Genomic DNA, 26,559 nt, shown 5'->3' with positions numbered 1-26,559 from the left:
TGGTGCAACAAGCTTCACTCACAAACCTCTGATGGCCTCCGAGAAGAAACACAATAGAAAAAGCATCCTGAGCAAGAAATGCAAGCAACTGCCACCAGAGAACATACGGTCCGCTGGTCCTCCAACTCCACGTGGCACCGGGTAAGCGGGCCTGTGGTGGAGCAGCAGACAGGAGAGAAACGGTGATGGGGAGCCAGACAGATACAAACCCTGTGTGCAGGCCCAGGGCCTGGGTCCTCACACACTCCACCAAAACAGGCCAGCGTGGAGAATGGCTGACTGCTGCGGCTGGCCTGGGCCCCTGTGCCTCTCCATTCTGCCTGGTAATTAGGAACAAATAGGAGATGGAGAACCTAATCCTCAATTAATGCCCAGACTTTATCCTTCTGTCCTGGGGATCTGTCCTCCTTCATCATCTTTTTCTTTACCTTTTTTTTTTTTTTTAAGCAAAAGCAGCCAACAAACATAAACATCACAAGATTTGAGTTTGAGCTGCTTGGGCTGGTCTTTCTTTCTGATGGCTGCTTCTAGTTCAGGGAACTGCTGGGGTCTGGTGCAGGCATTTGGCACAGTAGTTAAGACGTCCACATCCCATCTCAGAGTGCCTGAGGCCAAGTCCAGGCTCCACTCTCCATTCCAGATTCCTGCTAATGCACACACTGAGATGCAGCCGGTGACAGCGCAAGTGCCACCCAAATGACCATTGGATTAAGTTCCAGCTTTGGCCTGGCTTTGTCCCAACTATTGTGAGCATTTGGGGACTGAACCAGAAGATGGAAGCTCGCTCGCTCTATCTCTCTCTCTCTCTCTCCCTCAAATAAAAAGAAAGTAAATAACATTTTTTCCAAAAGAAAAGAAAAGCCAAAGTCCTGGTAAACTAATGCCCAAGCACCTGAAAAATGCTGTCAGTTACTACTGGGCCAGTCATGGTGTGAACTTTTTGGAGCAAGGGGATGGGAACCTCACAATTCTGGGGGCAGGAGGTGAGAAGGGTGGAGGGAAAAAAGTAATGGTTAGGGCAGGTCTGTATCACCCAGAGAAAGAGGACCAATAGGAAATACGTAAGAGGTTACTTCAAAGTATTCATGGGAAAAGGCAATTTAAAAATAATGTACATTTTCTATGAACTTATTCAGTTATTTGAGACAGAAAGAGACACAGAGGGAGGCAGAGAAAGAGAAACAAAGAAGGCTCCACTTGTTGGTTCACTCCTCAGATGCTTACAGCATCCAGTTCCAGGGGCCAGGACTAGACTGAGGCCAAAGCCAGGAGCCGGGAACAGAATCCAGGTCTCCTTCACGAGTGGCAGAAACTCACTTACTTGAGCTGTCACTGCTGCCTTCCCTGGTCTGCATTAGCAGGAAGCTGGAGTCAGAAGCTAGAGCTGGGAATCAAACCCAGGCATTCTGATATGGGATGCAGGCATCCTAAGTGCTAAGCTAAATGTGTGCTCCTTCCACAAGCTTTTTGAAATCCCCATGTGTGGGGGGTGGGGAGGGTGGGGAAGGGTGTATAATAGTCTCCCACTTAGCCACAGTCTTATTTTCAGCAATATCCATTATCCATGGTCAACTATGGCTTGAAAATATTAAATGGAAAATGTTAGAAATAAACAATTTGAAGTTTTAAATTGCTGTTCTGAGTAGTGTGATCAACTCTCATGTCATATCCCTTGGGACATGGACCTTGTACACCTTGTTTCACATCCCACAGCAGTAGAAAGGGACTGCATTCACATAACTTTTATTACAGTATCCTGCTGTAATTGTTCTATTTTATTATATTACAGTTGTTACTCTCTTATGGTGCCTAATTTATAAATTAGACTTAACATGTGTATGGATGTAGAGGAAAAAACATAATGTGTACAGGATTTGGTCCTAACCACAGTTTCAGGCACCCATTGGGCACTTGGAATGTATCCCCTTGTGGATAAAGACGGACTTCCGAATGTTTGTGCATGAACACATACATACAGAGAGAAAGAGAGAGAGAAAGAGAGAGAGAGAGAAAGATTTTATGAAATTGGCTCAAGTGGTTGTGGGCACTGTCAATCCTGAAATGTATGGGGCACGCAAGGAGGCTGGAAATTCAGGTAGAAGTGATGGGCAGCCTAGTCCAGAATCAGCAGGGGAGGGCAGCCACCTGCAAAGTCAAGCAAGAATTCTACGCGAGATTCGGAGGTAGAATTCCTACTTCTTTGGGAAACCTCAATCTTTGCTCTGAATCCCTTCAGCTGTTTAGATGAGGCCTTCCCACACTGCAGAATGCAATGTTTAAGTTTGCTCAGTTTACACTCTACATAGGTGTTGAAATCTTGCACTGTGCCCCATAAAAATACACAAGTAAAACATGGTAATCAAACATTTTCATTAAAAATTTTCTTTAAAAATTTGATATTGACTGTAAATGCTTGCCTGTCTACAGTCAACCTCCACAACAAAATCTAGATTCATGTTTGACCATAAAACTGGGCACAGTAGCCAAGTCAAGTTGACACATAAAATGGCGCACAGGATAAACTAGGGCAAGCAAAAGGCCAGTGTCTCAGAGAACTGTGTGCAGAAGAGCTGAGAAGAGTCATGGGCCATAAAAATGTGGGCTGGGTGGACGCCCGGATGAATGAGGCAATCTCCCCAGAGAAAGAAGCTCTCCTCCTAGAGGAAGCTGTGTTGACATTAAGGGCAGTCCAGGCCCCCCAGACAAGTTGCTTGCAGTATAGACAAAGAAGTGGGGAGCTGACAAGTCTCAAGACGGGGTCCTGAGGGAGAGGGAGCCCAAAGCAGGAATCAGAGGAACAAAAGAGGTTGGGACCCAGGAGGAGGAAAATAAGATCTGGGGTCTTGGTGGACCTAGGTTCTCACCATGGCTGTTACTGGGTGTGCACTCAATGCTGGTGCCATGTCAGGCAGCAGAGAGAACAGAAAAAGCTCTATAAAAATATAGCAAGCAGAAAGAACTAGCCATGAGCTCTCAATCAACCCCCATGCAAAGCCTTCCTTCATCCCTGAAGCTTTCCCCAAGAACCCACACCCTGGAGTGATCCAAGGAGCAGTGCGACCCCTGCTGAGCACCAGTGCCCCTCCCACATCTCTCCCCTTGGCCTTGACTTCACTGGACTGTCTACTCCTGAGAGCCAGGAATCTGTCACATCTCTCCCAATCCTTTGCCACACACCCATCCCTGGCACCCAGCTCCCAACTCACAGGAGAACCAAGGAATCTTGGGGATCAAGGATCCATTAAGAGTATTTAATCCAAGCATCCCACTATGCGGTCCCACCTACAGAATTCTATTCTAATCTGATGCCTCAGAGATGGGGCTGTCCACAACCAAATAGATTCTCATATGATGGGAATGAGACCATAGGGGCTGGGAAAACAATATCTCTCCCCTTGACTCATCCTGGGAAATGCTACACACTCAACCCTCAGACCATGAAGCATTAGATTTTCCTAGGGGAAAAAAATCAATAAAAGTTTACCCAGCCTGAAAAGTGAGAGGCACTGATATGTTTCATGGCAAAAGGATTCATCCCACTGGGCCAAGATCATTAAAGGAACCACCAGGGTTCTGTCACCTTCAATAACCCTGACACCCCTTCAAATACTTCCTACCCACCTAGCGTCTTACCAGAAACAAGTGAAATGCTCAAAGAAAACCCCAGACAACAAACCGTGTGTTAAAAAAAACAGCCTTCCTACACCACAATATGAAACTAGAGGCATAGGCATGGTGCGGCTTCTGCTCAGGATTCTCCTAGTCCGTGCAGGTGTGCCTGCCTCTGCAAGTGGCTGGTATAGAGACCTTTCCGGAACTGCTGGACGGCTGCAAATTTGGTGGAAAAATTGCAGAGGCAAAGGAGGGAGAGGCAGGGCCGGGTTTCGGGGAACAGAGTTGGCTGTCTGGGCAGGGCAAGCACAGGGAGAGGAGATGCGGGGCTCCAGCAAGGGCCCTGCTGGAGTGAGTAATCTCCGGGAGTGATTTATGGGACACCACTGTGCAGGCGCTTTCTGTGTGCTTAGCTCCATGGGGTTTTTAGCACCTATGGTTTCAAGCCAACTATGTGAATCGGTTATTTTTCTTGCTTGTGGATTTTGCACTTTTTCACAGGAGGGACTAAGTGGCCCCCAGAGACTCATATGTCCAGCCCCCAGTCTGCCAGGCCGGCTCTGCCCTTCCACACGGACTTCTCATGCACAGCACTGGGCACCACGTGGCCACAGCCAATTCCAGAGTCTCAGCGTCCACGTGACTCAAAGTCATTCAAGAACCCCTCAGGGGGAGGAGGGCCCACACGAGCCTCTGCCCAGCATACAACTGACCCTAGAAGGAAAGACCCAGAAGCGAGGGCCTGCCAGGGCTGGGCAAAGCGAAAGTCGCTGGCAGATGCAACAGGCCCTGGAATTGCGCTCAGGTGTGTGTCCAGTTGAGGAGGGGTGGGGAGAATCGGTGCAAATTTTAAAGGCAACCTCAGCCCCCAGGCGTAACCTACAAGAGGACCTTGGAGAACTCCCTGGAGAAGGCATTCCTTTTGACTGACTGCCTGGCCAGAGAAGAGCTGTCTGCAGTCCCAGCCCAGATGGGGAGGAGAGGCTGGCGCTCCGCGGGATGGCTGTTTCCCATTGCCAGCTGGAACCGAGGGCCGCACAGGGAAGATGTTCCTGGAACTGGGGTGGATGAGGGATACCTGGGCTTGCTTGCCCAGGCTGCAGCCACAGTCAGTGCCTGTCACTCCTATTTCTGCACACTCCACCCACGGGTCTGGCACAATGGAGGCTTCTGCCACCATTTCACAGAAGTCAACAGCCCTCAGAAGAGAGGCATGTAGCATGGTAATCAAGAGAATGCACGAGGGCCAATGCTGTGGCATAGCACACTAAACTGCCACCTGTGACAATGGCATCCCATGTGGGCACCAGTTCAAGTCCCAGCTGCTCCACTTCCAACTCACCTCCCTGATAATGGGAAGATGGCCCAAGTCCTTGGGACCCTGCACCTACATGGGAGACCCGGATGAAGCTCTTAGCTCCTGGCTTTAGCATGGCCCAGGCCTGGCCATAACAACTATTTAGGGAGTGTGTGTGTGTGTGTGTGTGTCTGTCTGTCTGTCTGTCTCTCTTTCTGTAATTCTGCCTCTTAAATAAATAAATAAATCTTAAAAAAAAAAAAAAAAAAAGAGCCTGTGATTTGGTTGTCACTGACCCAGGCTTTGGAGTTACTTATCCCCGGTTAGCTCTGTAACTTTGGCCAGTTAATTTAACTTCTTTGTTTGTTTGTTTGTTTGTTTTTTGACAGATAGAGTGGACAGTGAGAGAGAGAGACAGAGAGAAAGGTCTTCCTTTGCCATTGGTTCACCCTCCAATGGCTGCCGTGGCCGGCGCACTGCGCTGATCCGAAGCCAGGAGCCAGGTACTTCTCCTGGTCTCCCATGGGGTGTAGGGCCCAAGCACTTGGGCCATCCTCCACTGCACTCCCTGGCCACAGCAGAGAGCTGGCCTGGAAGAGGGGCAACCGGGACAGAATTTGGCGCCCCAACCGGGACTAGAACCCGGTGTGCCGGCGCCGCAAGGCGGAGGATTAGCCTAGTGAGCCCGGCGCCGGCTTGCTTTTTTTTTTTTTTTTAAAGATTTATTTATTTTACTTGAAAGTCAGAGTTATACACAGAGAGAAGGAGAGGCAGAGAGAGAGAGAGAGAGAGAGAGGTCTTCCATCCGCTGGTTCACTCCCCAGTTGGCCACAACAGCTGGAGCTGCGCCCATCTGAAGCCAGGAGTCAGGAGCTTCTTCCGGGTCTCTCACGTGGGTGCAGGGGCCCAGGCACTTGGGCCATCTTCTGCTGCTTTCCCAGGCCATAGCAGAGAGCTGGATCGGAAGTGGAGCAGCCGGGTCTCGAACCAGCGCCCATATGCGATGCCTACACTGCAGGCAGCAGCCTTACTGTTATGCCACAGCGCCAGCCCCTAATTTAACTTCTTGAAATCCTACATTCCTTCCTTTAAGAACAGGATAACCTTAGCACATTCTTCATGGGGTCATTGTGAAAATTAAATGAAATAGCTTGGGGGTATTTGTAAAACCCCATGGAAAACAGAAGTAAAAAGTAAGTTATATTTAGGGGCAGGTGTTGTGGCTCAGCAGGTTAAGATGTCATTAGGGACGTCCACATCCCGTATCAGAGTACTGATGTGAGTCCTGGTTACTCCGCACTTCTGGTCCAGCTTCCTGCTAATGTACTTCGAAGGAAGTGGAAGATGGCCCAAGTGCTTGGGGTCCCTGTCACCCGTGTGTGAGACACGGATAGAGTTCCAGGCTTCTGGATGCAGCCTGGTCCAACCCTGGCTGTTGCTGCCATTTGGGGAGTGAACCAGCACATGGAAGATCTCTCTCTGTCTGTCTCTCTGTCTTTCCTGCTCTGTCACTCTGCCTTTCAAATATATAAATGAACAATTTTTAAAAAATATATAAGCTTATTTTTGTGCAAAAAAATTTAATATTATATAGATGATGGGGCTGGCGCTGTGGCCTAATGGGTAAAGCTACCGCCTGCAGTGCCGCCATCCCGTATGGGCACTGGTTCAAGTTCCGGCTGCTCCTCTTCCAATCCAGCTCTCTGCTGTGGCCTGGAAAAGCAGTAGAAGATGGCCCAAGTCCTTGGGCCCCTGCACCCACATGGAAAGACCCAGAGGAAGCTCCTGGCTCCTGGCTTCAGATGGGCACATCTCCAGCCATTGTGGCCAACTGGGGCGTGAACCAGCAGATGGAAGACCTCTCTCTCTCTCTCTCTCTCTCTCTCTCTGCCTCTCCTTCTCTCTGTGTGTGTAACTCTTTCAAATAAATAAATAAATCTTTTTAAAAAATCATATAGATGAGAGGTCTCCCAAAAGTTCATGAAATGTATATTATGAAAAAAACTGCATGGGTTTCAATTTTATTTTGCAAAAAAATAAACTTATCTTTTAATCACATTTTTAACAAGCTTTTTGGAGTACCCTTGTACATACAAAGCATTTAACCTGGGGCCATAGTAAGCAGATAAATCACTTCTATGGTGATTAACTGGTCCTAGGGAGCAGTGTCCTCAACAAATGTGAAGTCAATCCAGTGCTCCTGACCTCTCCCTGTGAATGACTGTTCTCTACTGGCCCACAATGACTGACACCTAGATATAGATATAGATATAGATATAGATATATAGACATAGACATATAGACATAAACTAAGAATCAGACTTCTCTTTACAACCATTGTGCCAGAAAACCAAAATAATGCCAATGATAAAATATTTCTGTTCCTGGGGCCAGGGCAGTGGCTCATTTGGTTGATCCTCCGCATGTGGCGCCAGCATCCCATATGGACACCGGGTTCTAGTCCCAGCTGTTCCTCTTCCAGTCCAGCTCTCTGCTGTGGCCTTGGAAGGCAGTGGAGGGTGGCCCAAGTGCTTGGGCCCTGCACCCACATGGGAGACCAGGAGGAAGCACCTGGCTCCTGGCTTTGGATCGGCACAGCGCACCGGCCGTAGCATCCATTTGGGAAGTGAACCAACGGAAGGAAGACCTTTCTCTCTGTCTCTCTCTCTCTCTCTCACTGTCATGACTCTGCCTGTCAAATAGAAAAAATATATTTCTGTCCCGGGTATGGCACTTCCCCTGCCCTCCCCCCACTCTGCCCCACGTCGCTTCCTTTGGTATACCACTGCCCGACGGGCAGCCCCTTCCTTAGATATGCCTTATTGCTTTCCTGGACCCGCCTGGTTCCATATAGACCCTGACACATAAAAGCTGTTGATGCACCTGCATGACTGTGTACAAAAACCTCAGCAGGCTGGTTCCCATTGAACTTTAAGATCCTACATGACCCCCAGTCCCTTCTCACTCTAATGGCCCACAACCTGCCAACTAGACAGGATCAGGTGCCCCTCCCCACAGCTCAGGGGCCAAACTGCAACTTAGTTTCCCAAGACTCACTGCAACCAGGAAGGGGCCACGTCAAGGGCAAGCCTGCCTCGGGCTTCCAGGCTCCCCTCCTACCTCATGCCTCTCTCCAGCGTTGCTATGCGATCTGTGAGCCCCACCTAACCTGTGTGTCTCAGAGGCCCCATCTTCAGAGCAAAACGAACACCAGCCAGCCCACATCCCCGGCACTGGCTGCGCGGCTACTCACAGGGGTGTTTGCATTTGGCACTGTAAATAGGGCAAGTTATTGGGATGAAGTGTCATGGGTGAGGCGGTGTGAGGGAAAATTACAAACCTATCAGCCTGAACACTGTCTCTCTGCAGCACCTAAAATGGTCATGCATGGCTCGCCACGGTCTGCGGGGGTGACCACTTCCCTCTCAGGCAGAGCTGAGCACCTAGGGGCCAAGGAGAGGAAGATATAAACACTGTAGAGAATTGTCCTCCAGGCTGGACTGGCCCAAGAGTGCATGGAGGCATTTTTCTTTTTAACATTTCCTCCAAAGCATCGCTGACTCATACCCACTCGGGGTTCCCATCTCTGCTGACTCACACCATTAAGTGAGTAGATACAAACCTTCCTCCAAAAAGAATAGGAAATGCCTCACAACATTTTTGCCATGACTGGTACTGAGAAACAGTCCTCTTTCTAGCTTTTCTCGGTAACTCCCTTGACCTTGGCCCAGAAGGGTCTGTACTTTAAGGAGCAAGAGCTGATCAACAAAAATTCAAATGAGAAGGGAGACAAAGACACAGGGGGTGAGATGGAACAGATAAGCAGAGCTTCAGAAAGCTCGCGGAAAATGTGTTTCATGAAAAAAAAATTATGCATGGATTTCAAAATCCTTTTGCACCGAAATAAACTTACATGAGCTTTTTCAAGTACCTTTGTATTTTTAAGTTTGTCAAAATAAAGAATCATACTCCACTCTCTAGACCAATGTTGCAAGTGTGAGTGTGTTTATAAGATGGATGGCCCACTTCCAAATTCATTTTGCAAAGAAACACAGGATGAAGGCCCTCAGAGCAAAACAGAGACTGCCTTTGGCTTCTAGCAAACATTACAATACATGAGCAGGACCTTAAGAGGTTTATTTTTTAATTATTTATTTATTTGAAAGGCAGACTGATAAAGAGAGAGAGGCAGAGACAGAAAGAGAGAGAGAGAGAGATCTTCAATCCACTGGTTCACTCCCTCAATGGCCATAGTGGTCAAGGCTGGGCCAGGCTGAAGCCAGGAGCCAAGAACGCCATGCATGGATGGAAGTGGCCCAAATGCTTGGGTCATCATTTGTGTCTTCCCAGGTGCATTTGCAGGGAGCTGGATGGAAAGCATAGCAGCTGGGACTCGAACTGGCACTCTGGTACGGGACGCTGGCACCACAGGCAGCAGCCTGACCTGCTGTGCCACAACGCCGGTCCTGATCTTCAGATGTTTTACAGCAGAGGCCCTAAGGGAAATATTAGGAGGCGTGGTTTTGCCATCAAATACCAAAAGGTGTACAAGTCCAGAAGCCCCAAAGGCAGGATCATGCAGTCACCTATCACTCGTGCCACCTTTGCAGACAGACAACACAGCAAAGGAGCCAGGCAACTGGGAAAGCTAATTTTACAGTCAAGTCAAATGGACTGTGAGGCTAAGCTCTTGGGGGCCTCTAAACACATTTGCTGCTCCTCTTGGCAAAGGAAACGTTTGAGAAAGAGCAAGGCCTTCGTTGCCTCGGAGAGAGTCACAGAGATGATCACTTGTTCCCAACCCAACTCTACCGGCCACTATTGGCCAAGGCACCTGCATAGGATACACGGGCAAGACACTCAGAAGGTCAGTTACAGAAATAAACATCCAGGGTTTGTTTTCATATAGATATTTTAAACACACACAAGCCCAGGCCCGTCCTCAGCTGCTAACGTTGCTGTATTACTCATTCTTCCTTCCAATCACGTCATGTACAAGAGTCCAGGTGGCTGTGGGGTATTTGCTTACGACGGCTACCGCTGGTTTCCTTGTGAGCTGTTTATTTTTCCAGGCCTCAGGTCATTACATCAGCTCGTGGTTTCTAGGCGGGCCTAGACTGCTGGACTGGGGGTGGGGATCCAGCCAGGAGATGCTGTTGCCTCACTGACCCCCAAGTCTCAATCCTAGCTGCTGTCCCGACAGGAACACTCCTGGATGAGGGAGGGGCATCCAAACGGTGGCCAAGGGGGTTAGGGCTAGAATATCAAGGCCTGACAGAGGCTGGTAAAGACAGGGACAGGGACGACGCCTTGGGCAAGCAGAGACTCTAACAAACGAGAAGACAGGTTGTCATTTTCATGGAAGAACTCCTAAGAAACCAATTTCCGTCTTGTGTCCCCTCTGATGGCTCTGTCTGCAGGGAGCACAACTGTTCCATTTTTAAAGAGATCTATTTTTTTGAAAGGCAGAATGACAGGGGCAGGAGAGAGAGAGAGAGATCTTCTACTCACTGGCTCATTTCCCGAATGGCTGCAACGAGGGCTGGGCGAGGCTAAAATCAGGAGCCAGGAGCTCCTTCATCCAGACTCCCATGTAGGTGGCAGAGGCCTAAAGTACTTGGGTCATCTTCCACTGCCTTACAGGCGTATCAGAAGAGAGCTGGAGGCTGGCACCGTGGCTCACTAGGCTTATCCTCTGCCTGCGGCACCTGCACCCCGGGTTCTAGTCCCAGTTGGGGCACTGGTTCTGTCCTGGTTGCTCCTCTTCCAGTCTAGCTCTCTGCTGTGGCCCGGGAAGGCAGTGGAGGATGGCCCAAGTGCTTGGGTCCCTGCATCCGCATGGGAGACCAGAGGAAGCACTTGGCTCCTGGCCTCGGATCGGCGTAGCACGCCGGCTGTAGCAGCCATTTGGAGGGTGCACCAACGGAATGAAGACCTTTCTCTCTGTCTCTCTCTCTCACTAACTCTGCCTGTAAAAAAAAAAAAAAGAAGAAGAAGAAGAAGGGAACTGGATTTGAAGTGGAGCAGTCAGGACTTGAACTGGCACCCATATGCGATGCCAACGGTGTAGCCAGTGGTTTAACCGGCCACAATGCTGGCCCCAGTTGCTCCATTCTTTGATGTACAGAAAGAAGTTCTACTGGTCAGACAGTCAAGAGAGGAAGGTGGCTGGCACTGCGGCTCACTAGGTCAATCCTCTGCCTGCAGCGCCAGCACCCCAGGTTCTAGTCCCGGTTGGGGCACCGGATCCTGTCCCGGTTGCTCCTCTTCCAGTCCAGCTCTCTGCTGTGGCCCGGGAGGGCACACACGCCTTGGTAACTGCACCCGAATGGAAGACTGGGAGGAAGTACCTGGCTCCTGGCTTTGGATCGGCGCAGCATGCTGGCCGTGGCAACCATTTGGGGAGTGAACCAACGGAAGGAAGACCTTTTCCTCTGTCTCTCTCTCTCACTGTCTAACTCTGCCTGTCCAAAAAAAAAAAAAAAAAAAAAAAAAAGGAAGGCATGATCTTTTTGCACTGAAATCACAGGCTCAGGTTCTAGAACCTTCTTGAAATCCCTGACCATATATGAAGGAAGTTAACTAGGAAAGACAGGGATAAAAGCAAGAAGAGACAGGGAGGCAGACAGGGAAGTCAAATCTCTCCACTAGAGGCTACAAGAGCTAACTTTAACTCTTGACCCCCTGGCGCAGAGGGAAATTGGGCTGTAGGCCCTGGTAGCATTACAAGCTGCACAAAGAGAAGAGCTAAGGCTTGTATGACCTTGTTTCTCGAGAGATCACATTTTCCCAGGGGAGAATTTTGTTGGGCAGAAACAAAAAGACATATAAATCACAGCTGTAAGAAAGTGTCTGCATATAGTCAGATTGGAAGCCATGGGGTATGCAATGAAGAATTATATGAAGTCTAATTCTCATTTATTTCATCTCTTTACCCTCTTGTTGAAAAAAAAAATGGTTTTAAAAATATCTTACACTCTAGGTATATTAGGAAACGCCTTGGTAACTAGCTTCGGGTACAAAACTCAGCAGGAGTTCATATTTCCTTATGGAAGCTGCACAGAGGTTCTGGCCAACGCGTATCTGTGAAAGGATGCTGCTATCAAGTTCAAAGTGTTAGCTGCTCAGGTACATCATCTCCTTGGATACGAAAAGAATTGCCAGGGCAGTGAAAAAGCAAGAGAGGAAGGGTGCAGCAGAGGTGAGAAAAGAAGAGAAGACCAGAGAAGCCGACCTGTCACTGCTGAACCTGCCAAGAACTCCAAGGGCAGCACTGACCACAGTGAACCCACGACGAAGCCTTAAAAACAAGGACCAAAGCTTCCAGGAGGAGGCAAGGAGACTGGATATGTCTGCAGGCCTGTGTGTCATGTTATTGCAAAACTGCAGCTGCCCAGTGGAACCTTTCCAACATCAACAGTCCCCAGGCCAGAAAACAAACCTGGCGTCACAGGGTCTGAGTGTGAAAAAGGATGTTTGGGGTGTAAAAGAAGCTGGGATCTTCTTTTTCCTCTGAGAGTCAGCAGAGATGAAGCAGTCTCTCTCCAATGCCAGCCTCTCCTTACAGGCAGCTGAAGCGCACCTGAACCCGGAAGCGGCCATCACACTCTAATGGAAAACAGTCTCAGGTGTTTGATCACAGATTCAGGGCCTCGCCAGAGCCAGGTGCCCAGACTTGAGTTAGCGTTAAAGTCTAGCGAGCTTCTCATTAAATCAAATGCAATAATGTGAAAATTGGCTAACACGTTACATTAAGATATTCCATCAAGAGCAGAAATTCTTGCGGTTGGTGTTGTGGTGCAGCAGGTTAAGCTGCTGCCCGTGATGCCAACATCCCATACGAGCTCTGATTTGAGTCCCAGCTGCTCCATTTCTAACCTAGCTTCCTGCTAATGCACCTGAGAACATAGGCAAAGATGACTCGAGTGCTTGAGTCCCTGTCCCCTCTGTGGGGAGACCTGGATGGAGCTCCTGACTTTCGGCTTCTGCCTGGCCCAGCCCTGGCTATTGCAGCCATGTGGGAAGTGAACCAGCAGATAGAGGATCTCTCTCTCTCTCTCTCTCTGCCTTTAAAATAAATAAGTAAATAAATAATTTTTTTAAAAAATAGTCATTCTTATAGGATTTTTAAAAACTAATTTATAGTACAACTAATATGTGCCATGCATTGTATATCTATCATTAAATCCTCAAAAAAAAAATCCTACAGGACACTAATCACTTTTTTTTTTTATTTGACTGGTAGAGTCATAGACAGTGAGAGAGAGAGACAGAAAGGTCTTCCTTCCATTAGTTCACTCCACAAATGGCCGCCACAGCCAGCGCTGCGCTGATCTGAAGCCAAGAGCTAGGAGCCAGGTGCCAGGTGCCTCCTCCTGGTCTCCCATGCAGGTGCAGGGACCCAAGCACTTGGGCTATCCTCCACTGCCTTCCAAGGCCACAGCAGAGAGCTGGACTGGAAGAGGATGCAACCAGTACTAGAACCCGGCGCCCATATGGGATGCCAGCACCGCAGGTGGAGGATTAACCAAGTGCTGACCCCTCTAATCACTTTCTTTTACATACTAAGATACTTAAAGAAGTTTGTGAAACAACAAAGTTAAAAGCTATGTTTAGGCCAGCACCGCAGCTCACTAGGCTAATCCTCTGCCTTGCGGCGCCAGCACACTGGGTTCTAGTCCTGGTTGGGGTGCCGGATTCTGTCCCGGTTGCCCCTCTTCCAGGCCAGCTCTCTGCTATGGCCCGGGAGTGCAGTGGAGGATGGCCCAAGTCCTTGGGCCCTGCACCCGCATGGGAGACCAGGAGAAGCACCTGGCTCCTGCCTTTGGATCAGCGCGATGCGCCGGCCACAGTGCACTGGCTGCGGTAGCCATTGGAGGGTGAACCAATGGCAAAAGGAAGACCTTTCTCTCTCTCTGTCTCTCTCTCTCACTGTCCACTCTGTCTGTCAAAAAAAAAAGGCAAAAAAAAGCTATGTTTATCTTAGTGCAAAAAACTTTTTAAATCCATGCATAGCTTTTTCATAACACAGAGTTTTCATAACCTCACATGTGCGTGGATTTCAAACACTTTTTGCACCAAAGAAAATTTATCTTTTAATTCCATTTTCCATGAACTTGCTGAAGCACCCTCTTATTAGGAAATCTAAGCTCAAGGAATTTAACTTCCCCAAGCTCACCAAACCTCCGAAGGAAGCTAGCATTGGAAGCCAAATTGAAAGGTTTGTCTGGGGCCAGTGTTGTGGCACAATCAGTTAACCACTGCCAATGAATCCAGCGTCTCATATGAATGTGGTATATGCCCTGGCTGCTCCACTTCTGATCCAGCTTCCTGCTAATGCACCTGGGAAGGCAGTAGATGATGCTCCAAGTGCTAAGGCTCTGGCCACCCATTTTGGAGATCCAGACGGAGTTCTCGGTTCTTGGTTTCAGCCTAGCCCAGCCCTGGCGATTATGGCCGATGGGGGCGTGAACCAGTGGATGGAAGATTTCTCTGTTTATGTGTGTGTAACTCTGCCTTTCAAAGGAGAAAAAATTGTTTTTTAAATGAAAAGCAACAAATTTTAAAAATGAAAGGCAAAAGGCCAGCGCCACGGCTCACTAGGCTAATCCTCCGCCTGCGGCACTGGCACCCCGGGTTCAAGTTCCGGTTGGGGCACCGGTCCTGTCCTGGTTGCTCCTCTTCCAATCCAGCTCTCTGCTGTGGCCCGGGAAGGCAGTGGAGGATGGCCCAGGTCTTTGGGCCCTGCACCCACATGGGAGACCAGAAGGAAGCACCTGGCTCCTGGCTTCGGATAGGTGCAGCGCACCAGCCGCAACACACTGGCCGTAGCGGCCACTTTGTGGGGTGAGCCAACGGAAAAAGGAAGACCTTTCTCTCTTCTCTCTCTCTCCCTCACTGTCTAACTCTGCCTGTCAAAAAAAAAAAAAAGAAAAGGAAAAGAAAGAAAGGCAAAGCCCATGCATTTGCCATTCCATAGGCAAAGATTCCCAACCCTTCTGCCTATGAAAGCCAAGCCTCAGGCTGCTTCCTTGGCAACTCACCCATGAGAGCATGCACAGAACAGGTTAGCAAAGCTTGAAAAAGGTGTATGTGAGATGGTGAAGAGCTTTGAGAGGCGTCTCGAGAATTCTTGTGCTGATACAGGTGTACCTGGTCCTATCAGAAAACATCCCAGGAGCTACAGCCCTACTTCTGCTTGGTCGACAAGATGCCAAAGATTTGGGTAAGACAATCCCCTACACACTCCCATCCAAAGCTTCTTTTTCATCATACTCATTGCCTGAATTTTAAATATTTTTTGGACCCAAACTTATCTTTTAATTCTATTTTTCCATGAACATTTTTATGTACTTTTGTATTTTAAGCTTTTCAGGCCATCCAGGCTCTGTCACAATTATTTCTCTCTACTCTCATGGTTGAAACTAACCAACCAAACAAACAAAAAAACCCAGCTATGGACAATATGTAGATAAGTGATTGTGGCTGTGTTCCAATAAAATGTTATCTGCAAAAATGGGCAGGCTGTCATCTGCCAACCCTTGCTATATGCCTTTGTGGCAGGACACCTTTTCCATACAATCACCTCAAAAAGGTTGACAGGCACTCAGCAGCATTATCAGCTGATGGTGATGGAGGATGTCCCAGGTCATTCGGACAGTTCTAAGTTATCAATACTTAGTAATTGGTCCTGGTGTCAATTCCTCCCAGGGGGATTGTTAGTTCTCTCCCAGCTGTCCTGTCCTGCACATTAACCATCCAGACATAACTTGGGTCAACTGGGGAAAAGTTAACACGACTGCGCCACCCCAATAAGAAGAAGTGGCTATACCTGCCTGGAAACCATTTCCCACCATGACCCTATTCTCAATCAGTTGTAAACTATGGATAAGGTAAGGATGGTAGGGAGAAAAACTTAGGGAGTGGACAAGAAGATCTTCAACTCATGTGACATCATCTCTTTATTACACTTGAAGAATATAGCACAAGAGAGCACACATTCTATTCCCAAGGATAGCTAAGCCCAATCACTTTCTACCTATGACTCCCGATAAGCTATTTTTTATATAACAATGATGATGACAGTTCTTCTCCATCCCATCTCAGAGCAATCCAACACATCAACTTAATTCCAAATTATTACAAAGAATTGGTAGGCAGCAAAGACCTGGCACCTCGAGACTTTTTCTCTGGGCAGAGAAATTAACCAATGATAGATCAAGAAGAAATTCATGGAAGCAATTGCAAGTGTTTCAGATAAAAGGTGCTGCACAATTCAGAAAGTTCACTTCCATGTCTACCATGTAATCACAGAATGAGGATTATCCCTCTCTCTGGGACTCGGCAGTCTTCCAGAGTTTCAGGAACTAGGGAGACCATTTTCTTTCTTTCTTTCTTTTTTATTTATTTGACAGGTAGAGTTACAGACAGTGAGAGAGAGAGAGAAAGGTCTTCGTTCCGTTGATTCACTCCCCAAATGGCCGCTATGGCCAGAGCTACGCCAAATGGCCATGTGGGTGCAGGGTCCCAAGCACTTGGGCCATCCTCCACGGCCTCCCAGGCCACAGCAGAGAGCTGGACTGGAAGAGGAGCAACCGGGACTAGAACCCGGCATCCATTTGGGATGCCGATGCCACAGGTGGAGGATTAACCTAGTGTGCCACCACACCGGCCCCTAGGGAGACCATTTCCAAATGTTCCTTCCAGTACCAGATACTATAGGCACCAAATCACCTCTCTCTCTCTTATCCTATTTGCCTAGGAGTGAGGAGAGTGTGGAGGGAGGTCCTAAGGAGCCTGCCTACCGGATGCCTCCACTTGGGTCCACAATCATCAATTCTTTCCTGATTGAAAAACTCCCACAATAAGTGCTAAAATTAACACCCCCTTATTCCTACCAACAGTGATGATTAATACATCGATAGACTTAAAATTTAACATGCACAGACTATCATTAAGCCAGGCATTTATTAAGTACCATATTGACATTGACTTAGCCAACCTTTGACCACAGTCTCTTGAGGGAGAGACCATAATCCCATTTTATAGATGAGATTGAACTGACAGGGGTCATTCACTAAGTGTTGGAACCAAAATACAAACCCCAGTTTTCCCAATTCCCAGTCTATGCTTTAATCACTGCCCTTTTCCACCAAAGATTGTGAGCCAAGGGAATTCCCATGATTTCCTTCTACCACCACCTCCATCCCGAACTTTCAGCTTTTATCAGTGAACGAGACACATGGAGAGGTACTAAGTCACAGAGAAATTCAAAATGCCACATGATTCACACCTGGATCTAGATCAGCCCCAGCACTCCAGCCCCCATACCGCCACCTGTAGGGCAGAGATGGAACACAGGAAAAACCTAAGGCAGGGTGTGGGGGGCGCGGGGATGACAGTGCAATTCATTAACGGCCATGTAAAACTGCCTCTCCATTCAAAGTCCCTTTGTTCCTAGTCCTTACCAGCTATAAGGAAAATATTATATGGTTAAATTCAATAACCAGGCATAAATTATGCCTAGTAATATTTCTCACAATGAAGTCTTGAGCTGTAGAAAGAAATCCTCCCTGATAGAAACCCAGATTTGATTTGTTAACACATTTTCTTGTTTATGAACATTGCATCTTAATTGATAGTAAGTGAATGTTAATGACTTTGGTCTGTATCCACAATAAATAAGCTCTATTGTCATTAGCTTTCTACAGAGATTTCAGTCAGAGTCAAAACCTAACCTCTGGGCTGGTGCTGTGGTATAGCGGATAAAGCCACTTCCTGTCGTGCTGGCATCCCATATAGGCACCAGTTCGAGTCCTGATTGCTCCTCTTCCAGTCCAGCTCTCTGCTATGGCCTGGGAAAGCAGTAGAAGATGGCCCAAGTCCTTGGGTCCCTGCACCTAAGTGGGTGACCCGGAAGAAGCTCCTGGCTCTTGGCTTCAGATGGGCGCAGCTCCAGCTGTTGCGGCCAACTGGGGAGTGAACCAGCGGATGGAAGACCTCTCTCTCTCTCTCTCTCTCCCTCTCTCTGTCTCTTCCTCTACCTCTCTGTAACTCTGCCTTTCAAATAAATAAATAAATCTTTAAAAAAAAAAAACCCTAACCTTACTCGCAAGCTCCCCGAAGATCAGACAAGAAAAGGCATCACTGTAAGCAGTTACTTAGAGCCTTGGATATGCATACCAACAGGTCTCTCTAGATTGAGGTCCAACTTCTTTGTGCTAGTCATTCTTCTTTCAAACTCTTCTGACTGGCATATAGAAAGTAAATCAAAAATTAAAATATACAGTCAAAACTTTTCAGCTAAAAGGATCAACTACTCATGAAAGATGATCCCTGTGATGATAACCAAAGATAATTAAAATTGTAAGGGATTAGCCCATTCAGTCTCCTTACTTGATAGGTGTAGAAAGTGAAGACGAGACTGATCCAATGGCTTGCTCAAACCCATAGGATAGGTCGCCGTGGGGCAACCAGGCACATACTGGGTACACATCTAATCCAAGGATGGTTGTTACCTGAATTTCTTATGTTGGTGTTGTTCATTTTGGAGTCCTTGATCACCAAGTGTTTAATCCATAGAGTGGGAGCGGTGATTTCTGAAAAAATATAAAAATAAAAGGAAAGAAAAAAGGTGTGAGCACAGAGAAGTATTGACATGGTATATAACCCAGACTTATTTTTATAGCTTTTATAAAAAGCCTGAGGCACCAAAGCTTCAGCTATCTCATTCCACATCCACCCTGTCCCAACGCCCTCTCCCTTCCTCATGACGGAAGCTCGTCTCCCCACCAGCTCCTAGGAGCCAACCAGAGCATCCTGTGTGGGGAGGCAGAGTGGTCAGAGTGCAGAGGCACCAAGCCACTCCATCCAGGAACAAAAATATTATCCCAGGATGGGAGGGACATGGGCCAAGCCAAGTCCCTCTCAGTTGCTTCCCTGGGAGAAGATTTAAAGGGGATAAATCAACAAATGACCGCCAAACCAACCACAGCGACCATTCTAGAGGAAACAGCTGAGCCACAGCAGATTCATCATGCTGGGACTCTGCCTCAGACAGGGCAGAGACGAGCAGGCCTGTCGCGGTGTCAACCCCCTTCTGACAACCTGTCACGGAACAGAGATGCGTGCCGCTTCCAGGGCGCTCCGGGTGCCTCAGGCCCTCTCTGGACTTGGGTACCCAGTAAGGAGGGCATGTAGCAAATGACGCTGAACATACTTTGGGGTGACAAGATCTTCAGTGAGGGTGTTGGGGAGGTCTCCCACAATGACATGGTCTCCACTCCCCGCTCCAATGACCTTTGTGGATCACACAGACATTTGCACTTCCAAGCACAAACATACAAATACTCCACCAAAGGAGCCAGTGGCAAAGATGGCTCACATATCAATCCTTGTCCCCAAAGCTGAGCCACGCTAGGGACATCCCCGGCTGTGGGACTAACCATGGCATAACCTGTTTTTCTCCTCCTGCTTCTCTGTCCAGTCTCAAGGTGCAGGCCCAGATGCACTGAGCTAAGAGCTGCTGAAAGTTTGCTGCATCTCACACCAAGAGCTACACCTTGTGCTTAGATTTTCAAGAGACCTCACTCTGCCAACTTCCTGCTCCTCCCCATGGAGATCTGGGATGCTCAGTCACATACACTCAAGAATACAGGCCTGAGCAGCTCAACCTGAATGGAGTTCAGGCTTCTACACCCCATGTCCTTTCTGTCCGCTCCACAGCTGTCCAGGGGCCTCCAGCCTTTATTTTGCCACCAGTCATGCACTATTTCCCTTAACCCAGGATTTCTTCCCTCCCAAATGTCTTTTAAGGGAAAAAAAAAAGATTTATTTATTTATTTATTTATTTGAAAAGCAGATTTAGAGAGAGAGAGAAAGAAAGAGAGAGAGAGAGAAGATCTTCCATCTACTGGTTCATTCCCTAGGTGGGCACAACAGCAAGGCTGGCTCCTGGCTTCTACTTGGCCCAGCCCTGGCCATTGCAGCCATCTGGGGAGTGAACCAGTAGACTGAAGCTCTCTCTCTCTCTTTCTCCCTCCCTTTCTGTAACTCTGACTTTCAAACAAATAAAGAAGTCATTTAAAACAATCAAAATCGTAGAATTCAGCACATTAAGCTCTCTAACAGTTGCCAGCATGATAAGAGCGAAGGCTGACATTCATAGACTTCCTTTTCATCCCCAGGGACCTTGCACAGTGCTAGACATGTAAGTGCTGATTCATTTACTAAAGGGACATTCCTGGGGCTGGCGCCGCGGCTCACTAGGCTAATCCTCCGCCTAGCGGCGCTGGCACACCGGGTTCTAGTCCCGGTCGGGGCGCCGGATTCTGTCCCGGTTGCCCCTCTTCCAGGCCAGCTCTCTGATGTGGCCAGGGAGTGCAGTGGAGGATGGCCCAGGTGCTTGGGCCCTGCACCCCATGGGAGACCAGGAAAAGCACCTGGCTCCTGGCTCCTGCCATCGGATCAGTGCAGTGCGCCGGCCGCAGAGGCCATTGGAGGGTGAACCAACGGCAAAGGAAGACCTTTCTCTCTGTCTCTCTCTCTCACTGTCCACTCTGCCTGTCAAAAAAAAAAAATTAAAAAAAAAATAAAAAAAAAGGGACATTCCTGGACATGACCTTGGCAGTTCACAGGGTCTGTCCAGGCTGTGTTGATGTTGGACATGGGGAGAAAGTCAGGAAGCCAGGAGAGAATGGAGGACCTTCCCAGAAGTGGAGAGTGTCTCCATACCTTGGAGAATTTACATTTGTTAAAAGGTTAAAACAACCCAACTTACACTGAGAAAATCTGAAATTAAAAAAAATGAATAATAATAATAATAAAGCTTAAGCAAATATACAAAGTTAAGACCTCTCCCAAACCTGAAAATGGGTGGAAAAACGAGACCTTGGAGTAAATCAAGGGCTTACCATCTCCATCGAACACCGGCTGGGTCTCCATCGTGGGTGTCGGCTTTGATCCGTCATCTGAATTGAGGGTTAAAAAAAAGCGAAAAGAGACTACCATTATTGAGGTAAATACTATCTACTCTCCAGCACTGTTGAATGGTTGGGGTTTGTACATGGCCCGGCCAAGGCCCAGTGAAGAATCCAAAGAAGAGAAAAGAAAGGAGGCAAGAATAAGAAAGAAAGAAAACCCACAGAGAAACACCAACAATAGAACAATTCCAGTTGTGCGCACACCCTCCCAGGAGACAGAACAAAAAGCAAGCCAGTTTTCACGGCTTTGGGGACCCCTTCTCTGAAGTCGGAGGACACTGGTATGACTCTGTCAGCCCTTGTTGCTCCCCACAGGAGAGCCGGGAGGAGGTACCTTCCCCAGCAGCCCTGAGCTCCAGCCAAGCTTGCTAGAGTAAGGTTGACAATTTTAGGGTATCAAATTCTGATGTCCCCAGTTCTGTTCCTGCCTCTTATGAAAGGGGTCAACTCAGAATATTTTTCTAGTTTCCTTGATTGAAATGAGCTTAAGACAAACGAGAGACTTGGGTGCTATTCCTTTCCAAACTCCAGCTGTTTCTCCACCCTCACCTAAAGAGGATGAGAAGGTAGGAATGACCAATCTCGGTCCAGCATGATGAACTGAAGAGGTTCAGGAATCCTTCGAACCTTTCTGGCAACGGAACAGCATGCACCCCAACTCCTAGTACAAGGTGCAGGCAAACAAAATGGGAAATTGCAGCTATTCCCTACGCTTGCTTTGAAATTTCTGACACAGGTGGTGGGAGCAGAGAGTTCTCAGTAACAAAGTTCTAATGCTTACCACTCCAGCACTTTGGCAGCTCTCTGCAGAGCAGGGACCTCTGCAGGTCAGAATTAGCATGGCCTTTGTTTATAGGCCTCCCAGGACTCTGAATTACTGCCACCAAGGCCCCAAAAACCTCAGCTTAAAGCAGGGTTCCCAACCTTCTTTTCCATTATTGTACTTATAAGAGGCATTCTGTAGACAATTTTTTTCCTGATCACCTCCCTAACGAAATTTCCATACGACAGCTAAGCTGCATCATCTCACGTAATGAGTGTGAGTGTGTATGCCTGTGCATGTGCACGTATGCATGCTTTGTGTGTGAAGAGTAAATTTTCTCCCATCCATCGAGAAACAATTTCACCCCTTGGTGAAGGCTGAGAGCGGGGATCTTCACCCATCTTGAGAAAACCCGGCTTAGAGATTTCCCTCTGTTTTCTCCCTCAGGGTTAGGAGCGGAGAAGGAGAGCACTATTGTCACTGTTGTCCCAGAAGGTTTGATGATCTCACCATCGTCCTCTTCCCAGCCCACTCCCCCCTCGGAGGTCTCGGAGAACGGAACTATTTATGGAGAATACAAGTTCTCAAGTAGACTCTGTTGGCAGTCGGAGATGGTCAGTAACATCCCTCCCGGTGCCTCTGGCTGACCACCCTGCATCTTATCTGGAAGGGATAAGATGAATCAATCTTTCTTGACTCAAGATCTCACCGGGATCTTAAGATTCAAGAGCTGTAGAAACTCCAACCCTGGCTGGAGGCAGAGGCGAACAACCTGACAATCGTGTGAAAGTATCATTGGCTGACACCAAGACCCAGCTCTCCAAGCGGACCCAGTGATCCTGAACTGACAATCATCCCCAGGAGAGAGGTGTAGCATCCACAGAGGGGTGACTAAGCTGGATATCTTATTTGCCTCAAACTGGAGTCCAGAGCAGGCACCTTTAGATGCCAGACTGTGTGAGTTTGATCTGGAGGTCACTGAGGAGGGATACACACAGCAGAGCCACACAATATCATTTTTAAAATCGCATCACTTCCCCGACTCCATTAACACCTCTTTCCATTGAATTCAAGGAGCCACTGAACGGAGTCTTTTGGCAGCTGCAAGGCACACTTGGTTGCTCCTGCCGGATGCAGAGTTCACAGTGTAAATAACCCAGCACAGTATGCTCAGCCCTCCACCCTGGCTGGCTTCGTCTTAGGAGTCTTACAGGCTTACAAAGGGCAAGTGAGAACTCAAATATCTCAAGACAGACAACGGTGAGAACTTTGTTGCGAAATGGCTTATGCAATATTTTAACATTCAGTATAGACATTAAAATCCTCCTGTATTTCAAAAGCTGTGTGTCTCTCTGGAACAAGATAACTGAAAACATCCCGCCTTTTGCTCCTATCATCCAGATACCCTTCTGGCCCAGCCATCAGCATCGGAGGTCGGTGCTCCAGGAGATCACGGTAGTTTCCTAGGGAAGCCCTCACTCTGCAGGTGTTGACTTCCACAGCATGCCCAGCTGCAGGCATGGAAGCCCAGGGAGCACGAAGCCACCTACAGAGAGGGAGTCCTCCTGCAGGGTAGGGTCACCGAGGGTCACAAGATACAGCTGCTCTGCCACAGGGAGGCCCGAGGTAGAAATCTTTACGAAGTGAGAAAAAGACAAGACGCCCTGCTGCCAGGAGCCACCTGTGATATCCAGCAGGCCCAACGGCCAGGAGGCCAGGCCAAAGCCAACAGGGCCCTCTAGCCATCATCTCCGGGCACCTGGACACCTGGCTTCTGACCCAGCAAATAAGCACACCTCTTCTCCCCAGCAGAGGTCCAGGGCCTGGGTCCAAGGTCCACATCAGTTCTGCTTCCAGGCAAGCCTTGGAGCAGCCCCAGGCCCCACACCAGGCCCTGGAGAGAGAGAGTAAAGTTCTCTATGTGCTCCTGGCCCCACAGTCTCAAGTGGGATCACACCGATTCCTGCTTTACATCCAATAAGCTGGGTAACCCAAACCCCTCAGTTTACTTTTCTGGGCAGCAACATAAAAGATGAAAGATGCCTGCCTCCCAAGTTCCAGGACATTGTGTAGGTGTAAAAGCCTTTAAAGACCTACTAAAGGGAGTATATAATTCCACAAGTCTTAGCCATCTTACTCAACTGCTTATGTTCAAATTTGGATTTATAAAATGAAATCTAATCAAAGCTTTAAAATTGAATTATAAACCCAGTAAGATGACAAACAGCCTTACCTTTAAAATGGGAAAACTATTTTAATACACATTTCTCCCAAGAAGATTTACGGATACATAAATACATGAAAACGTGCTCAACATCATTAGTTGTTAGGGAGAGACAAAGTAGAACCACAGTGAGATATAACTAACCACCCACTGGAATGCTCACCATCAAAAACATAGATAACATCAAGTGTTGGCAAGGATGTGGAGAAACTGGAACCTTCCTCCATCACTGGTGGGAACATAAAATTGGGCAGACACTTTGGAAGTGTCTAGAAATTTCTTTCAAAAGCTAAACATAAACTTACCAGTCAACCCAAAAGTCGCACTCCTAGAAATCTCTCCAGGGGCAATAAAAAGGTGTCCACACAAAGACAGGGATACAAATAGTCATAGCAGTATTCCAAATGCCTCACACGGAAAGCAATCTAAACACCTGGCAGCTATGGATTGGCGCACTGTGAAGTATTCATCCAGGAATACTATTCAGAAATTAAAAGAAATGACAGTATACGAAGAACCTCATAAACACTGTGCTAGGTGAAGCTCAGAAGCCAGAGGCAACTGCTCCGTGGCATCCAGTCGCATTCATATGGAACGTCTAGGGAAGGGGAACCTACTGGGGCAGAGGACTGATCTCTGACTGATTTTCTGGGGCTGGGCTAGGAGTGGGGTGCAATCGTAACTGGGCTCCAGGTTTCTTTTGGGGATGGTGGAAATGTTCTCTGGCGATGGCTGCATGGCTCTATAAATTACTAAATTCCATATTGAGCAAATTTTATGGTAAGTAAATTATCCTTTAATAAAGCCGTTAAAACAAAAAGGAGAGGGTTTTAAGGTTATCACAAGTAACCATCAGGGAACAGAAACCCCTTACACGGTGTGGGGGGGGGGCTCTCACACATATTTGAATGAAAGATATCTGAATCTTAGTTTACACAGATACATATGACGATTTGGTGCCTGATGCTGATTCTTGGTGATTCTTCTGGACCTCAAACAGGAAGGCTTTATTTCTCTTTAATACCATAATGCTCTCCCAGACTAAAGGAGACAGAGCTCCCAGAACAATCAATTCAAAGGCTAGTTTAAAAAAAAAAAAAAAAAAAAAACACCAGGGCAAGAGAAACAGAAGTAAATCTGGAAACACTGAAATAAAGAAAGAAGGTAAACTTGAAAGAATTTCTCAAGGATGATGTCAAGATTAACAATAAATGTAATAAACATAATAAATGTAATAAACATAATACACAATAAACATTTTGCCGTGCTCCGCTCCTGGCAGGTGGCTCTCCACATCTATTCTCACCACCATCAAGGCAGAGGATATCGCCACACAGATAAAAAAAATAACTGAGTTTCAACACAAGCAGTGATTTGCTCAAGGCCTCAACAGCAGCGAAGCAGCTCTGGAAACTGCCCAGACCCAGAGCCTTGGCGTTTGTCCTTCCAAGATTCCCCAGCCCCCACCAGGCCTTGTCCTCGCAGGTGCAGGCCCAGAAAGTCGCGGCCCCTGCAAGGGCTCTGGGAGCCTATACAGACAGCGGGCTTGTGTGACAGCACAATTCCTTGCCCTGCGAGGAGGCCTGGCCCACGCACAGACAGCTGGAAGTCACTTCGACCCCCGATGACACTGTTCAAAGCCTCCTCTGTTTGGCTTTTTGATTCCTGATTGACGTTCGCTGGCTAGGGGAGATAAATGCGGGGCTGAGGACAATGTTGATCCGCTCTGACTATTCTCAGGGAAAGACTTTTCAGAATAACAAACAAAACAAAACAAAACCCCAAAAACATTGGTGTGCTTAAGGCACTGAATAGAGCCGGAGAGGTCCAGGGACGCAGGGCCAGCCCTTTCAAGGGGCTGGCAAGTCCATTGAGGAGTTAATTGTTTGGGTGTACAATGAGTTTATTCTGACCACAAACAAAGAGCTTTCTCTTCCAGGTCCTTCAAAAGCAAGTGTGTCAAAGGGGCCAGAGGAGGAATCCGTATTAATGGCATCTCTTGGGGTCTCCGAGATGGAGGAGCCTTGGAGAATGAGGGAAAAAGAAACCACCACCCCCATCCTGAGGTTTGGAGAAGCTCTCAATAATTCCAAGTAGACCCTTCGAAACCACAGCCATCCCTGGCAAGCCACCATCATATTCTTCTAGGTCGCCACTGTCCACCTTTTTTCAAAGACAAGGAGTTGCACTTCAACCTGGTAAAATGAGGGGACCACATTGACACCCTTCCCATCCAACATGTGAGTCGGGGCCCAGTGTGGAATCAAGGTGACTTATTCTGGGTTCCAGAGGGAGATACCCACGCGCCTGTGTGCAAAAGTCCCTGCATCACACCAGCAGCAGGTGGGATGCTCATCAGACTCAGAGTTGCCTGAGACGCACGTCCTGTGACCAGCGAGGCCCAGGTATGGCCTGTGATCCACCTGACCTGTGACAGCGGAAGGGACCTGGGCACTTCAGCTCCTTTCCAGAACACGAGGGCAATGTCCACCCTTCTGTTTACACATCTGCTCACTCCCTCCCCTGAGTGAAAACAAGCTTCATGCCAGCTTTTTGCAAACAGCTCCCCATGTCCTCAAGCTCTAGGTTCCCCCAGGAAGAACAAAACCAGGAGGTGCGGGAAAAGGGTGACCCAGGTGGGAGGGGAGAGGCAGGCACTGGCAGCAGTAGACTGGGTTGAGGG

General features: G+C 48.0%; 1 protein-coding gene across 3 annotated transcripts in view; it reads right to left on the bottom strand.

Moving 5' to 3' along the window:
• SMOC1 (SPARC related modular calcium binding 1) overlaps nucleotides 1-26,559 on the bottom strand; it is a 171,218-nt gene that overhangs the window by 27,243 nt on the left and 117,416 nt on the right. For 2 of the 3 annotated variants that reach the window (XM_008248569.5, XM_008248570.5), the window contains exons 6-7: nucleotides 20,821-20,910; nucleotides 18,427-18,507 (exon numbers count right to left, since the gene is read on the bottom strand). In XM_008248569.5, coding sequence (XP_008246791.2) covers nucleotides 18,427-18,507; nucleotides 20,821-20,910 — 171 coding nt within the window. The remainder of the gene's footprint in view (nucleotides 1-18,426; nucleotides 18,508-20,820; nucleotides 20,911-26,559) is intronic. The other variant, XM_089322183.1, reaches the window with a different exon arrangement.

The sequence above is a fragment of the Oryctolagus cuniculus genome, chromosome 20, assembly GCF_051225735.1.
Source record: "Oryctolagus cuniculus isolate XC-2025 breed Fujian yellow rabbit chromosome 20, ASM5122573v1, whole genome shotgun sequence".
Taxonomy (NCBI): Eukaryota; Metazoa; Chordata; class Mammalia; order Lagomorpha; family Leporidae; genus Oryctolagus; species Oryctolagus cuniculus.
Note: the sequence above shows the minus strand (reverse complement) of the source record. Positions and strands in the feature narration are given on the sequence as shown.